We start from the raw sequence: 16,276 nt of genomic DNA on the forward strand, positions 1-16,276 counted from the left end.
GAGACAAAGTAGGAGCCTTGCTCTGTCGACAGAAGTTTCAAACGGTTGGTTGCCATGAAATAAACTGAAGAAAAAGGAGATCGACAGATAGAAGTGGAGGTATAGTACACTTGGGTTTTCATATCCCTATACTGTTTTTGTGGCCTATCATTGCATGATCTCACACTTCTACACCATAACTGCCACTGTAACTGCCCCCCTGACTTCGAATCTTCAAACTCTACCAAATATTGACTCTTTCCTGTCAATTTTCCTTTTCACTATTGTGCCGCATGTCCCTCATCATTATGACACAATAATCGACAGAATATTGTCCACTAAACACAACCACAATCCTTGCAAACTGGGCCACTGAACCACAACACTAGGCCACTCACTGTAACTGTCCCCTGCCTTTGAACCTTCAAACCCTGCCAAATATTGAATTTTTCCTGTAATTTAATCAATAAATTCAATGTTGGTAAACTTGTTAATATTTGAAATACCCGTTTTTTTGCACTGTCATGACATAAACACAATTGTTGTCCTCCATTTTACGTAACCACAATACACAACTTATTTATATTGAAAACAAAATATACATTTCGGGTTTATAATCATAAAAATGGAAACTACTTTTTTTCTCTTTTAAAGTTCACTCATATTTTCAGCTAAATTATGATTGGTTATTTTTTAAAAATTCCTCTTTCCACTTATTTTTCCTACATCCTGCCAACAGGTGCCCCATTCAATTGAGGACATATGGCAAGTCCACCTGAAGACAAGGGTTATCAACTAACATTGAATCTTGCATGCCACCTGACTTACATGGTGGAGCAGTTACTGGCACTGATCATGGATTTAGTGGCTACCCTCAAAGAGGAAGCATTCGCGAATTGGGAGTATGTATCTGTCGAGGAAAAGCTAAAAGGACTTGGGCACAGGTGGCAACTTCAACTATATGCACTTCAACAGGTACAAGTGAAGGTTTTATGTGGTTTCAAGACACGAAAATGACCGTGCAGTTACAGAAGTTGCACAAAAGCAGTTGTAGAATCGGCAGATCATGGGGTCGTGGGAAATAATAGCTATAAAAGGCATAATGTTTGCAGAGAGAGAGGACATGAACAACACAACAACTTACTTTCTACATTATAACTTCTGAGTAGTTTTTTCCCTTCTACTTTCTACTTTGTTACAAACAACACAATAGCACAACAACTTACTTTCTACTTTCTACTTTGTACTTTGTTACTTTCTACTTTGTTACCATCAGTTCATCGAAAGAAGTCTTCATCCTTTTCAGGCATTCGAACCAATACCACAATTGCTTGATTTTCTTCTTTAACTTGTCAACTTTAAATTACTGCTTCGTTGCTGTGGATATAGGCCCACCATAATTTTACTAACAATAAACCCATCACTTTCATAGTTAACATGAAATAATTTCACAACTCCTGTTCGTAACTCGTAATTCATATAGCAATCGGCATGGAGATAAAGTAACGATTTCGTTGGGTTACTTTCTCCAGGTAACACCCAAAATTAACTGCCACTTGGATTATATACAAAATGCATGTGCTGGGATGTAATTTTGCAAACCCACATGGACAAAATTCATATTTTACTCAAAATATAATACTAATTTACGGAAACAAGACATAACAAATCAATACGAAGCCAAACGCATCGTTAGTTGATAAACCACATTGCAAAAAATGCTTCAGTTAGATCCAACCAAATATGGAACAGAAACAAGCAACCCGCAATAGGAATCTTGGAATATAGACATAAGCGAATTTCCCACCCAAAACAATACACAGACAACCCATATATATCTCACCTTCAATTAGTTTTCAAAATGACAAGTCACTGCAAACACAAATGACAACATCACTCTAAACAATATGGGAAATTTACAACTCGTGGCCTTGTACATAAGTAACGTTGTGCCATTTCCTAGCATTGTACGTAACCAATTATTTACACATTACGTACAGCAATTTAAAATGAAAACTACATACATTATTTACATGTGTTTTCAATAGCTAGTACTGTCTACCTAATAAATTAAGGGAATAAGTAAATCATACAAATTATACAATTACCTGATTCACCTCATCAATTGTGGTCGAATCATTTTTGCACACTGCTGCTTCAACACTACCGTATTGGCCTACAGGCTGCTTGGAATCAGGAGAAGCATCGAAAAATAGTTGTTGTTGCTTAATGTGCGGTGTACTTGGATCCACCAACCCAGTTTTGCAGCGAACAGGCAATGACTCCGCATTGTACTCACGGTCAGTTTTGTAGGTTGTATCTGCATCTGAGTTACTACCCACTATTCGGCTAAACCGAACCTTAGGACACGTTCGCTCTGTGTGCCCAATGCATTTGCAATTGCCACATTTTCTTGGTCTTCGACAGTTGGACGAGGCCCGTCCCGGGTTCCCGTTTGTCTTCACAACATCAGGATCTTCTACTCCAAATTGTCGAGGGAATGAATGTTTCCCTTTGTCTCCATTCCCATCGTTCAGATTCCTCTCATATAACTCCTTTATCCGGCTCGTCATCGGAAGACATGCATCCCTAGCCTCTTTGAAACCTTCTGTTGATTGCGAAGCATAGAAACACATTTCATTGTAGGAAGAACTCAATATCCCATACCGGGCCGTCTATGTTGTAGTGCTATAAATTGAGGGTTGAGGCCATTGCTGGCCATCCTTGCTTGCAGCCCTTGTCCATCTATGCAGCACACAAGTTGGGGGAATTTGCGTTAAATTTTTGGCTTTCATAACACATATCATGTGACAGCAAGGTAGCCCCAATGACTCAAACTTCATGCAAGAACATCTCATTGCAGCATCCACTGGACTGTGTGTTAATATCCATGATATATCCTTCACTTTGTACTTATGAATATAGTAGCATTTCTGACCATCCGGCAAAGGGAACACGTCCTTGACATTCAACTTCCCCTCTTATAAGATTTAATCACGGAACATTCTAAATATATTTCGGGTGAATAGCTCAGCTCCATGTCTCTTTATATCTTACAATGGAGTAATCAATACCGGAAAAGTGTTATTTGTTTCAGCATCATCTCCAGCCTCGTTATACCTTATCCTTGCAAGAGCCCGATCATAGTGCCTAACAAATTCATATAGCTTCAATTTGTGTTGGAAAAAGGGATTGAAATAAGCATTCATACTCTCCGAGCGCTGAGTGCTCTTCATCCCAGCAAAGAAATGTCCACATATATATGCCTCAGCCCACATATAATGTTTCTCATATGTCTCCAACACCCAACTGTTGGTTTGAAGTCCAAATTTTTCGACCATTGTCGTCCAGCCATGCTCAAACTTTGTCTCATCCGTTTCTATGTCCATGCACTGCTTGAAAGCATGTGCAAAGCCACTTTTGTGAACATTTGAAACAGTATTTTTCTCAAGATGCCAATTACATAATCGATGTCTTGCGTCTGGAAATACTCTTCTAATTGCCTCTCACATCGCCTTATCCCCATCTATCAGTACGGACACAGGTGCTTTATTGCCCATCGCCTCCATAAATGTTTCTAAAACCCATTTGTATGTATCAATTGTCTCATTAGCTAGCAAAAAACATGCAAATATCATGGTCCTAAAGTGGCTAGTCACACCAGCCAACATGACAAAAAGTTTCTTGTATGCATTGGTTCTGTAAGTTGAGTCAAATATCAACACATCACCAAACTTTGCGTAGTCGGCCCGCGATTTTGAATCTGCCCAGAACAAATTTTGTAACTTGTTATCGTTACACACATCATACTTGTAAAAAAAATGTGCATCAACATCAAGTTTTGCACATAGGTAAACCAACGCACCCTACGCATCACCATCCTCAACTTCTGCTCTACGTTCGGCTTAAATATGGTTGTGCAGATCCGTACAGATGAAACCAACATTCTCATAAGACTCGGATTGATTTACAATATAGTCCATGATTTGGCTAGTCTTCACACCGACGTTGCACATAGCCATTGCTTGAGCTTTGTCAACGCTGTTTAAACTGCGATGTGACCTCAGATACATCACACAGTGTTGTTCCACCAATCCATGGTTGTGGTCTGCGACGAAGTGAGTCACAACATACTCTCCCCCTTCACCAGCATCTGCATCGTACCGTATGCGAAATTAGGCTTTGCAACCTACTCTTGTTAGTGCCTTGGGAGCTCTACTCTTCTCAGCAACACGGTCCAAGTATTTTGGTAATCTTTGACCTTCCCTTGAACACAACCAGAGCCTACTAACAACCTTTCCCTCTTTATTTGTGTTAAATCTGGATTTTCGTACACTAAATCCCATGGCTTTAACATACGCATTGTATAAAGCTTCTCCATCTTCAACCGAATCAAATTTCTATTCTAGAATAGCACGTTCAACATCACCAACCATGTCATTGCGATGAGCATCGTCAACCATTTCTTTTTTCACATCGGCTCTGCCATCTTCAACATTCATGTTGGTTGCTTCTTCATTGCTCGGACCAGCTTCGCAACCATGATAAGATTCTGCCCGACTTTCATTCATCAAACGAATGTCATCTGCTTCATTTGGAATGTCATAATCATCACCTTCCCTTTTAACTTCCGCTGGAGCCATACTGCACATGACATTAGTAGAAACAATTACTTGATGACCGAAAAATGTTAACACAAACACAAACATGACATTTTCACACGGTTTAGTTGTTTGTGCAAACACAAACACTCGCTTGAGAAAGAGAAAGGTTAGTTGCCAATGGAGCGGTTTCCGTTTGAGCGAAGCGTAGAGCGGTTGAAGTTAGGATGGGGGTTTAGTTGAGGGAAAATAGCTGAAGTGTTGAGGCCAGAGAGAGAGGGGGAGACAGAGAGAGGGAGACAGCTTCATACCTCATATCTAATTGGAGAGAAGGGCTTCACTTTAGCAATGGAACCAACATAGCCTTGTAGTTCCGTTGTTGTTGAAAATCGCCCGTTATACTGTTCCCTACAGAGCTTCATCAATGGAACCAACCCAACAGGGGCTTCTCGCTGTTAATGGAAATCAAGGGTTACATTGACTCAACCTTACATAGAGAGGAGAACAGAGAGAGATAGAGACGAAATACAGAGAGTGAGTGGGATGCAATCATGCAAATACAAGCATTAACCGGCTACCCCGGTTTTAACTTTTTCATGATTAAACAATTCAATGGTCTTGATCAATTATTGTAATCTAACGGCTAACAATTGGGTTGCATATGGTGTGCAACCTTAAGGGGGTTGCACACTTAAACAACGCCCATATATATGATATATAAATTATATATACATAAAAAAAAATTAAATATCATAGAAGTAATTTGTAATATGATGAATAAGTTTTCTTTTTCACGTAAAATAAAAAGATAATTCAAGATAAAAGAAGAATGACAAATATATTTTTTATACTGAGGAGCCATTTTATATATAAAATGATATATATATATATATATATAAAATTCTATGACAAACAATAATGTTCATAGAAACAGGGGCCATGGCCCGCCCTTGGGTGTTTGGAAAGTTGTTATATTAATAGGCTATTTTAGTAGGTTAAAATTTTTGTGTTTGGGAAGACGATTGGATTTTTTTTAAATTAGATGTGACGTTTATGAGAGAAAAAGTGAAATGATTATGGATTTGATGTGATATTTTGTCTTATTAACTATTTTAACATATTTTGTTCTTTTATGAATTTTAGCAAAAAAATAGCCTAAACCTAAGTTGCCAAACACCCCTATGTATCTCTGTGCATTATACCAAAGGACCAATTGAAGTGATGCGATAGGTATTTACCCTACCTACTTTGTTGCTCACAAACTAATGCACTTACAAGATGCTTGGTGTAGAACTCGCATTAACAATGAGTCTGTACGTAACATGCTACCACTGACATTCCCTCACGCCCTCGTCAAGGGACATTACCTTACCTACCTCTATGCTTGTCCGCTTCCCTACCCATGGGAAACCCGTCCTGCGCGGACACCACCCTTGGTGCGGATACCACAATGAAGGTGCTTAGTGTAAGTCTACATACTGTCCCCATCACAGTGCCCTAGGCTGGCTCTGATACCACTTGTTACGGACTGGGTGCTTATCATCCTCCTGAGAAGCCAACTTGTCATGGACGGGACGCTTCATCCTCCCGAGAAGCCGACTCTATGAGTGGTACCCCTGTGCATTATGCCCAAAGACCAACCCAAGTGATGTGCGATAGGGATCTACCCTACCTGTCTTGCCGCTCACAAATTAATGTACTTGCATGGTGCTTGGTGTAGAACTCGCATTATCAATAAGTCGGTACGTGACAACATGCTCTCTATTTGTTCACACCAAACCAAACATTTTTATTCATCAACCCGGATTTGTTAAAATTAAAATCTCAATTTTACAGTAAAATTGACTCATTATCAAACTAATTTTGACTCATTTTGATGAATTAAATCGTTGATTTTGTACAACATACTAATAAAACTATTCATACGAAAAAATTAAGTTGATCTAACAACAATAGTTATGTTATTGTAGTTTTACAAATTTAGGGCTTGTTTGGGGTGTCCTAAATAAGTGTACTTTTTATCTTTTTGGACTAAAAAATTGAGAGAAAAAATATAGTTGTTTGGAATAAATTTTTGACTTTTTATAAAAACTTGTGTAATATAATATTAGTTAACATGGTAAAATGACTGTTTTACCCATCCTAACTAACACACAATCTCATGCGTACGTGTCACCGTTGGGAAGCGTGACTGTAGGTGTGTGGTGACAATCACTGTGCAACGTATAATTTTTAAATATTTTTTTTCATTTCCTTCAACACTGTGCAACAGTCAAAGCAACTGATTTTTTTTCTTTATTCATAATTTGTCTAATATCATGCTTTTCCTTTTGTCATTAATTTTTTTTTCCGTTGCAGTCAATTTTTTTTTCTTTTCCTTAACATTTTTATTTTTATTATTTTCCATTTTAAAAGAATGTATTTTTTTAATTCTTTTCCTTTTATCATTATTATTTATTTTATTTCTTTCCTTTTTTATTCATTTTTTTTTTTTTTTGCATTCTTTTCCTTTTAACATTTTTTTTTCTTCCTGTAGTCGGTACTTGTCCTTTTAATATATTTTTTTTTTCATTTTTTTATTCAATTTTTTTTTCCCATTCTTTTCGTTATAATTTTTGTTTTCTTTCTTTTCCTTTGTTGTGAATATTTCTTTTTCATTCTTTTCCTTTTTTTTTTCTTCTCCTTTTCACATTTATATTTTATTTTTTATTCTTTTCCTTTTAATATTATTAATTTGGGTTTATTATTTTCCTTTTTTTGTCATTTTTTTGTATTCTTTTCTTTTTATGTGTAAATTTTTGTTGATTGTTTTCATTTTTTATTCATTACTTTTTTTTCTTTTCCTTTTAATTTTTTTTAAAATTCTTTTCTTTTCACTTTTATTGTTTTCGTTTTAACAAATTTGGTTTCATTCTTTTTTTTATTGCTTTTTTTGTAATTTTTTTTATTCTTTTCCTTTTTTATTATGCCCAGTGCCGTTCTAAGTTGTTCAACCAAGTTTTTTTATTTTATTCTTTTCATTTCGTTTTCAATAGTGTTTTTTGGACATATGTAGCATAAAATTGGATACAAAACTTTATCAACTTCCTGCTGAGAAGTATTACAAATTCAGAAATACAGAACACATTAACAAACCATGATAATAATCTTTTTTGAATCTGAGTTACACACATTATAAATTTAACCAACATTAATGTTTCAATTATTCGTGTTCAGTTGCTGGGCTAGTTGGTACGTAATGTTCGCTCGTACAACTGTCATTACAGGGTCGGAGTCCCCTTCCTCAATCACATCCGCAACCCGTGCGTATTCATCGTGGTCGGGCATTTCGGGAGCCACGTATTCGGTGCTATTTGCGATAGGAACTGTGACCTCATCAACTTCACTATTTCGGCGTATGAAGTTATGTAACGCCATCGACGCACACACGAAGATCACTTGATTAGAGAAACTCAACTTCTGAATATTCCGCAATGCCCCCCACCTCGACTTCCACGCACCGAATGTCCGCTCGATACAACTACGCAATGACGAATGTACCTTATTGAATAGTTCGAACTCATTTTGTGGTCTTCGATTTCGATGAGCATTTTGGTGATACCTATATCCCTTGTATGGGGCTAGGTACCTTGTCTTGTTGCTATAGCCGCTATCCACCAAGTAGTATTTTCCTACAACGAACATTTTTTTACAAACAAGTTCTTTGAGAAAAATAATTTTGCGTCAATTTTTTTTTACATGATATTATCTATTTTTGGTAAGTTCTCAATTATGATAGCAAGTACAAATGTGTAATTTGTCTTATATTATTTTCAGATTATACTACTTTGTTACGTAAGATATACTTTTACCAGGTGCGGGGTGCGAGAAGCGATGTTTAGGTTCGGTTGTCACGTAGTGCGGCACCCTGCTGTCGTGCATGCTCCCGTCCCAACCGGCTGACACAAACGTGAAGCACAAATCGAAGTCACATACGGCCAGTATGTTCTGTGTTGGGATGCCTTTCCGACCGTAATACGAAGTGGCGTACTCTTCCGAGACACGAGCCATCACGTGCGTGCTGTCTAGTGCACCGATGCAGTCCTACACAACGCACCATTACGCAGAATATATAAATAAAAATTCATGGTATATGTCGCCACTGTGATATTTAAAATTATGTGAAACAGTCTCACCTTGAATGGCCGGTATCGCCATTGCGATTGTAATTGTGGGTGGCCCCCATGTTGCACTTGCTTAGGCGTAAGACTCCTACTATGAACCGCTGTGAACGGTATCATAACTTTCAAAACCTCATGAAAATGCCGTGACAATGTCTCCTTCGAGTGTTGGAACCGTTCTTGCAAATCTTTCATCTTCATTCCCTGCAATGCACAAATGAAAATGGCTACCTTCTCTTCTAGCGGAACGCCATGCTCTCGCTGTGGCAGTGTCAATCCGAAACTATGAAGAGTGTCGCATAACATCAAGAACACTTGTTTGGACATGCTGACAGCATCTTCAAACCGGCCTTGGTGACCGTTAAACAACTCATACATCCATAAATGTCCTGTAAGTACGGATGTATTTCGAGGCACTCTGTGATAATGGTTGAAGTAATATGTAGCTACACTGTTATACGCCTCTAGGAAGTTGTGATCAGTTTCGACCACCATTTCCCCTGCAATTTCATCGATAGCTTCCCGGGCTGCATTACTGGGCACAGTGTAACTAGGACCTGCGTCGTCTTCCATTTTGGAAACCTATAACGCAGAATATACAGAGCCAAGCTGGTTTACCAAAATCTGACTTCGCAAGTACAAGGCTGCCTACCAAGAAAATTATTACGACTTTGGACAATGAAAGAAGCAGATTGGGGCGAGGGTAAGAAAGGAGACAACCACACTGATTTGTGGTGTTCTCTAAAGAAATGAATGATGAGATGAGCAAAGATTGTGGTGAGACCTTTGAAGCTAACATGCCAACTGATTTGTGGTCTTATATAAAGAAATCAAAGATGAGCATGCGCAAAGATTGTGGTGGGACCTTTGAAACCAAAATTTCAACAAATCAACACAAACGGATTCTCTTCTTTGAAACCAAAAAATTGAGCATGCGTAAGAAAGGATTCTCTTCTTTGAAACCAAGATTGTGGTGGGACCGTTGAAACCAAAATTTCAACAACTTCACGTGGTGTCCATGCAAATTGGGCAACACACAAATTATTGGGGGCTTCAACAAAAAGGGGTTCTCTTCTTTTTGGTAATAGATACCAAATTATTGGTGTATATGAAACTGTGTGCTGGGTCGACAAAACATGTAAGAAAAACAAAAACCAATCCTCACTTGTCATTTTTTCATCACCCAGTTTAATAAAAATGGAGTATTCATTATAATATAAATAAATAGATAAAAACAAAACAACGGTTCGAATATCGTCCTTATATTTTTAACAACAAAAATTGGAAATTAGTGATAAATTATTACCATTTTTTGACCAATTTTTTTGTCTCAAAAAGTAAAAATTTTTTAGACCAAATTATTTTGTCCCAAAAAATCTATTTATTAATAACCTTTTAAAAATTGTCCCTAAAAGTCTTGTTTTTATTTTTCGGGACGACCCTAAAAATTATAAATTTAATTATTAATATGTATAAAACTTTTCGTTATTTTAATTTAATTTTTTTAAAAAGTAACCTGATGTGTAATCAACTAATTTCGTGCACTTCCTACCAAAACTAATGACTTGTGTTTATGGAGGTTGTTTCCTCGCCTAATCAAAAGGAATAAAAAAATTACTCAAACTGATTTGAAACTAGTATATTATATTTGATTTGATTAATTTTGATTAAGATCTCAAATATTACGTTTTCACAATTTCAAACCATTACATTATGTATTTGATTTGAATAATTTTAACTGAGATTTAAAATTTTACTTTTTCACTTTGTAATATGATAGATTTTAATACGAACTTTACAACTCTCTAGCAAGAAAGGTGAAGGTGAATCTCACCTCGTGTGATAAAATTATATCTGATTGATTTTAAAATTTTTGTTATTAATTTAACAAATTATAGATGGATGAGATTGACAAAGTGGTCCTAACCACCAAAAATGAACTCATCCAAAAGGGCCGATAGAATGTATTTGTCATCACCATCACTGAAGTGACCAAAAATGAACTCATCCAAAATGGTCTATAGATAATGTATTTATGTTTCACCAAAAAGAAATGATAATAAACCTATTTGGCAGCAACAAGCATATACTACAACATCAACATCATCACACAAATATTATCAACTGATAATGTCCGAAAAATTCGACCAACAATGCCATCGTTTTGGGAAGGAAGGATATTTGCCCAACTGTTTGTTCCAAGGGGGAGAAAAACAAAAGGCAACACACAAACATTACATAAGAAACATTACATCAATATTCATTACCAGCCACCACCCAAACATTAATAAAGAAGCAACACACAAACATTAATAAGGAAACACAAATTATTTGTTGGGAAATCTCAGAACCAGCCACCACCCATTCCGGGATTTGCTGCTGATGGGCCACCAATGCATTGCTCACGGGACTTCTTCGTTCGCAACCAAGCAATGACAGCCGTGTCTATAGGAATCGACATCATTATGGCTTGATTTGCAGGGTCGTCAAGTACCGATTGAGCAAAAGGAACTAGCGGGTCTTGCGGATCCAACCCTTCCAGCGAATACAACCGTGTCATACACTTATGAATTAGGTGCTGTGTCGAATCTGCGTAATCATGTGAGACGCGGATTTGTCGTTGTTGTAATTTCACGGAGGATGCAAGGTTTTCCATACTACTCGCCAACAGAGAAGCTCCCTCACTCTGCCCTCTTTTCTACTGTGGGTGTGTTGGGCCTGGCGATTTGCGTTTGTTCATGCCACCAGTTGGTGTGTCGTCAGCGTTAATTCCTGACGACGCAGCGTGCACGGTTGCCAGCGTGCCATCCTCTTGCGCAACAGTGTGCTGCACAGTGTGTTCATGCTGCGCGGTAGGCTGGAAAGGGGGCAGCCCGCTGCTGTCCTCGCAGTCTTCGTCAGGTGCCTGCGAAGTACCGTCATCGGGTGCCACAAGTTCGAACGCTGCACCTGGTGTCCATGCATATTTTCCGGTTGCTGTAGCGCCTTCGTACACCCTTCGCATGAGGTCCATGTGCTCCAACGGTTTTGTTTTGAACTTGATTGCATTCTTGTCAACCTGGGAAAAACAACCAAAAACCCATCGGAAGAACTTCATGTCAGATAGTGAAACAGAGAATAATGGGGAGCAAACACAGGCAGCAAAGAAATAGGCTTATGTATCCATGTAAATGACGTACATAATAACGGTTATTTGTAGATTATTTATTAAAATAAAAAATAGATTGATTCGGTAGTCACATAATTTCAATATGTTTGTGTTAAAGAAATAGATAATGTAGCCCATAGCCAACCTATTTGGATGATCTATTTTGTTCATTTTATGAACTTATATTTGTAGATTATTTATTAAAATAAAAAATAAATTGAACTAGACAGTCACATAATTTCATTATGTTTGTCTTAAAGAAATAAATAATATATTTTCGAAAGCATACCTTTTATTGGGTCAAAATGAGTACTATTATTGGGTGAATAATATTTTTATTAATAATTTACATACAACGGATTCAAAGGAGCAACGGTTCGAATTATGAATTTGAAGGCTGTAGTGGGCTCAACAGAACCAACTAGATGGCTCAATCTTCTCTTCAGTTAACAGAGAAGTTAGACCCCATTACAAATATTATGTAAAAAATTGAAATGGAGATACAAGGTAATAAACAAACAACACGTACGGGTCAAAAAAAATTTCAAAGAAATACAAAAAGAAAGGCCTCTATACTGATAAGGAGATATGAATTGTAACTTCTTATTAAGGTACATAAACTCGTAACCAACGGATTAACTTATTATTTTATTTTATAGGCTACCTTATGAGGGAGTCGTTCGAGTATTTTGTCTAAAGTTTCTTACAAGTATTAAGATTGTGTTTAGATTATTAATTTAGAGAAGTAACTTAGAAAGAAGGGGAAAAAAATGTGAGTGAAATGTTGTACTTTATAATTCAGTGGATTTTGGAGAGAAAGTGAGTAGTAAGTTGAATATATGGCTTAGATATAATCATGTAAGGCAAGAGATGATTATAGTGGTTTGAAATATGAGACTATGGTTCTAGATGTAGTAACACTTAACTTTTTTGTCCCAATAAAGGATGATGTATAATAGTAGTTTTTGTTCTTCTTTGTGACCTCCCAAAAAGCAAAGAATCATTCACATTTATCAACCATTTTGTAATTTATCAAATTAAGTAAGCATAATGGAAAAATAATAATGTTAATAATCTAATGGGGAAAAAAATTAGGATAAAGAAAAGATGTATTCTTTCTTTATATTATTTCCATGATAGTGGTAAATAATACTCTAGTCCCAGTCCAAAATGTTATTAGTTTAAGGTTCTAATCAATTTTCATGTACTAATTTTATTTCTTAAATTATTATATACATATAATAACATGAATTAGAGATTCCTATGGTGGTGGGCTACATCCACAAGGCTAAATTAGAGACACAGTACGAAATGTCACAATTATTTATGTTTAGACCCAACTAAAAAAACTAGGGTGTACGTAATAATCTACACAACGCGCCATTGAAAATAAGCTTAAGCATTGACAATACTAACGGTTTAAGTATCCATGTAAATGACGTACGTAAAACTCAATGGAAATGTTACCTTTTCGTAATGTGCCCTCCAGTCGTCAGATGCTTGTATCAAACTCGTGGCTTCATTGTAACTGATGCCGGTTGGCCCATGCCTGCTGTCCATCAATTTCGACCATGACTGCCAATCCTTTTTTAGCAACGCGTACTTGTTCTGCAGCTGCTTGACGTCATGCACCTTATTTGTACGGTCCAGAAAGCCCTTGCTTATAGCTCGATATCCATGCATTGTCATTGTATGGAAGCTCCCCTTGAAACCAATGTCCAACTCTTTGATAACAAGTTCCAAAAAAATCCGCACCGTGTCAGAGTCCCAAGATGCTTTATGCACGTTTGTGGACTGCTGATGCGTCTGTTTACTACCGCGTTTGCGCAAAGCTTTGGAAGGCGTCGACTGCGTTTGGGACTGCTCCATTTGCGTACTACAATGCAACAACAATTATGGTATACGTGGAAAAATTGAAGACATTGAAACTCATAATGCGAATAAAATAAAAAACATATAAACAACTGTGTAACACAAGCCTCCAATACAACCGTCTTAGAACATTGTTATTGTTTTTTTCGTCGGCTCACACTACAGGTCTCCAATGATTTCCTCAAAATGTGTACCACGGAACGAACTCATCTGTGTAATTAAAAAACAATATAGTGGACAATACAGAAACAACTTTACAACAGAAATCCTAGAGCATGTACCCTGGTCAATGGGATCTCTTCACAAACGAAATCAATGAACACGAACAATTGTATGCTAATCCGAAACTTCCTCAAAATATCTATTAGATAATGAACTTGTCTGTAAAACTAGAAGGTGATAGAGGCCATTACAGAACAACTTTACCAGAGGAACCCTAAAGAATGTTCCCTGGCAATTGTCAATGGACCATTATCTCTTCACAAATGACATCAATGAATGCTCAAAACAATTTATATGCTACTCCAACCCCTTAATATAGGATTTTGGTTGCAATGAAGAGTGCCTTTAAACAAATATCTCAAGTATGAATATCACATTCCATGGCAGAAAACCAAATTCAATTAGAAAAGCTTCTCCATAAAAACAAATTTATTAAAGATGGTAGGTCATTTTTCAAAATATGATTCCAAAATTTCCATAAGATAAAAATGTGCCCAACCAAGACCAAGAAGGATCAGTGTCATTTTTTTGAAGTAGCTGTACTTTATTTTTTGGACAAATGGGCTATAAAGGAATGCATTTTTACTAAACAATACAAAATTTGCAGATCAGTATCCCAGTGGTTTTCTTTGTTCCATTTCTCCCACCCGCATCGTTTCCAGCAAAACTTTATGAAATAGAAAAAAAAAATTCATAACAAAAATCAAAAATTACAACAACAATCCGTGGACACACAACAATCACAACAACAACGTCATCGTCTTCCCTGAAGTTGGTCTTGTTCATCTTCAGAGACAGAGGGCTCAACTGATTGTGAACTTCGAACTGAAATCGTAGAGAGATGCTTAGATCGTGAAACAGATCGCCGAACCGAAATGAACATCTTACAACCAGATCTGTAGATCTGGTTTGGGTTCCGGATTCATAGAGGGTTTCGGTGTTACAGATAAGAGAAGAGAGGTAGAAAAGAGAAAAAGTTTTGGAACAAAATCAGAGAAAGGAGAGCGAGAGTGAGAAAATTAATTTGCGTAGAAGAGATGTTACCTTGTAGTTAGGGAGAAACCGGCCGGCGTGGTGTAGATCTGGTCGGAAGTGATGCAGATTTGGGCGACGGATTGTCCGACAGCCGTCGGTTGCTGTTAAGTTGCGATCGAGTCGAGGTCGGACTTCCCCACGGCTGTTGCGGTGCTGGACGGTGAAGGCTGCGACGGATCTCCGGCGTCACTGGTGTGGATATCTCCGCAGACGGATTGTCCCCTTTTGTGGCTATCTCGGCAGAACTCGACTGATACACAGAGAGAGAGAGAGAGAGAGAGAGAGAGAGAAGGGGATCTTCGGGTGAGAGGTTAAAAGGGTTGAGGAAGGAATAAAAAAAATAGGGGCAGAATAGTATTTTTACCCTCCGTAGGTCACACACAATTTTGGCCGCCCAAAACATGAAAGTAGGGTGACTTTTTGGCTTTTTTGATAACTTTTTGGCTTTTTGGCTTTTTCGCAGCATCCCAAACTTGGCCTTAATCTGCATGCATGTTCTTCTCAATTTTTCATATATGAATGATTTAGATTATTGACATAAATATAGATTAGTCCCTCCTTACAATATGTTAACTTTACCTATAAAGTTGAGATATTTAGCTTTAACAAATCCATAATCTTTTTCAATGTTTCTGCAGTACACCTATTTCATTTTGTTAGATAAATTTTACTTTTATTCTTTAAACAATCACTAATTTTTTTAATTATTATTTTCATTTATTTAAGTTTAAAAAAATTAATTTTTAATTAATGTGGTCTAATTAAAGAAGTTGTAATAAATCAATAAATGTTAAAACCTAATTTAATAGGCCAAAGAAAGTTAGGAAAATTTACTCATAAATCCTATGTGAGAGAAAGTTGTACCATTTAGTCCTATGAGTTTTTTTATGCACCTTAGTCCTATTTTTTTTTTTTTGGGAAAGTTTATTAGTTGATGTCTAGGTTACATTAATACCCCTGCTATAATATTATTTTCCTATAGTGGTTGATTCGTTTGTTGTGTTGGTATGATAACGTATGCAAGGGTTTTACGTTTGTAACATTGGCCACAAGTAATGGTCAACGTCTGTAAGGGTTTGTGAGGCTTGGCATTTGGTTGGTTGTGTAACGACTGATGTGAACATTGCGGCGGTTTTGGCACTAGGTATTGATTTTGTTTTCGGGGTGGACTACTGGATTATAACAGGTGATTCTACACTTTTTTTGTTGTGTTAATGGCTTGGCTTGGTTTGTGTTTGTGTGTGCTTTTGCTTGTCTGG

The 16,276-nt window shown here is 37.0% G+C and overlaps 2 protein-coding genes across 4 annotated transcripts; both read right to left on the minus strand.

Annotated features, from left to right (window-relative positions):
• Positions 1 to 4,885: 4,885 nt before the first annotated feature.
• Positions 4,886 to 9,313, minus strand: LOC114279373 (uncharacterized). The gene is made up of 4 exons (XM_028221597.2): positions 8,756 to 9,313; positions 8,516 to 8,663; positions 7,845 to 8,251; positions 4,886 to 5,032 (listed from the first exon to the last, which is right to left on the minus strand). The coding sequence occupies exons 1-4, from the start codon at positions 9,311 to 9,313 to the stop codon at positions 4,886 to 4,888; spliced, it is 1,260 nt and encodes a 419-aa protein (XP_028077398.2).
• Positions 9,314 to 10,902: 1,589 nt separating this feature from the next.
• Positions 10,903 to 15,508, minus strand: LOC114292359 (uncharacterized). Of its 3 annotated transcripts, XM_082885960.1 has the most exons (4): positions 15,382 to 15,508; positions 15,027 to 15,267; positions 13,356 to 13,764; positions 10,903 to 11,798 (listed from the first exon to the last, which is right to left on the minus strand). In XM_082885960.1, exons 3-4 carry the CDS (start codon positions 13,755 to 13,757, stop codon positions 11,439 to 11,441), a joined length of 762 nt encoding a protein of 253 aa, XP_082742086.1. In that variant the 5' UTR covers positions 13,758 to 13,764; positions 15,027 to 15,267; positions 15,382 to 15,508; the 3' UTR covers positions 10,903 to 11,438. The 3 variants fall into 3 exon arrangements, with proteins under 3 accessions (XP_082742086.1, XP_082742085.1, XP_028092100.2); XM_082885959.1 differs by having other exon boundaries at positions 15,027 to 15,502; XM_028236299.2 differs by lacking the exons at positions 15,027 to 15,267; positions 15,382 to 15,508 and having other exon boundaries at positions 13,356 to 14,505.
• Between the last annotated feature and the right edge of the window lie 768 nt (positions 15,509 to 16,276).

The sequence above is a fragment of the Camellia sinensis genome, chromosome 1 (assembly GCF_055761805.1).
Source record: "Camellia sinensis isolate YWXY chromosome 1, ASM5576180v1, whole genome shotgun sequence".
Taxonomy (NCBI): domain Eukaryota; kingdom Viridiplantae; phylum Streptophyta; class Magnoliopsida; order Ericales; family Theaceae; genus Camellia; species Camellia sinensis.

Excerpts from the sequence above, each read along its gene's own strand:
- LOC114279373 (XM_028221597.2), bottom strand. The coding sequence starts at position 9,313 with ATGGAAGACGACGCAGGTCCTAGTTACACTGTGCCCAGTAATGCAGCC. Across the intron at positions 8,664-8,755 it reads GGCGATACCGGCCATTCAAG|GACTGCATCGGTGCACTAGA; the intron begins GTGAGACTGTTT and ends TGCGTTGTGTAG. Across the intron at positions 5,033-7,844 it reads AGGAAGGGGACTCCGACCCT|CGAGAAGCCCCTGTTGGGTT; the intron begins GTAATGACAGTT and ends TTCCATTAACAG.
- LOC114292359 (XM_082885960.1), bottom strand. The coding sequence starts at position 13,757 with ATGGAGCAGTCCCAAACGCAGTCGACGCCTTCCAAAGCTTTGCGCAAA. Across the intron at positions 11,799-13,355 it reads GGAGGGCACATTACGAAAAG|GTTGACAAGAATGCAATCAA; the intron begins GTAACATTTCCA and ends TGTTTTTCCCAG.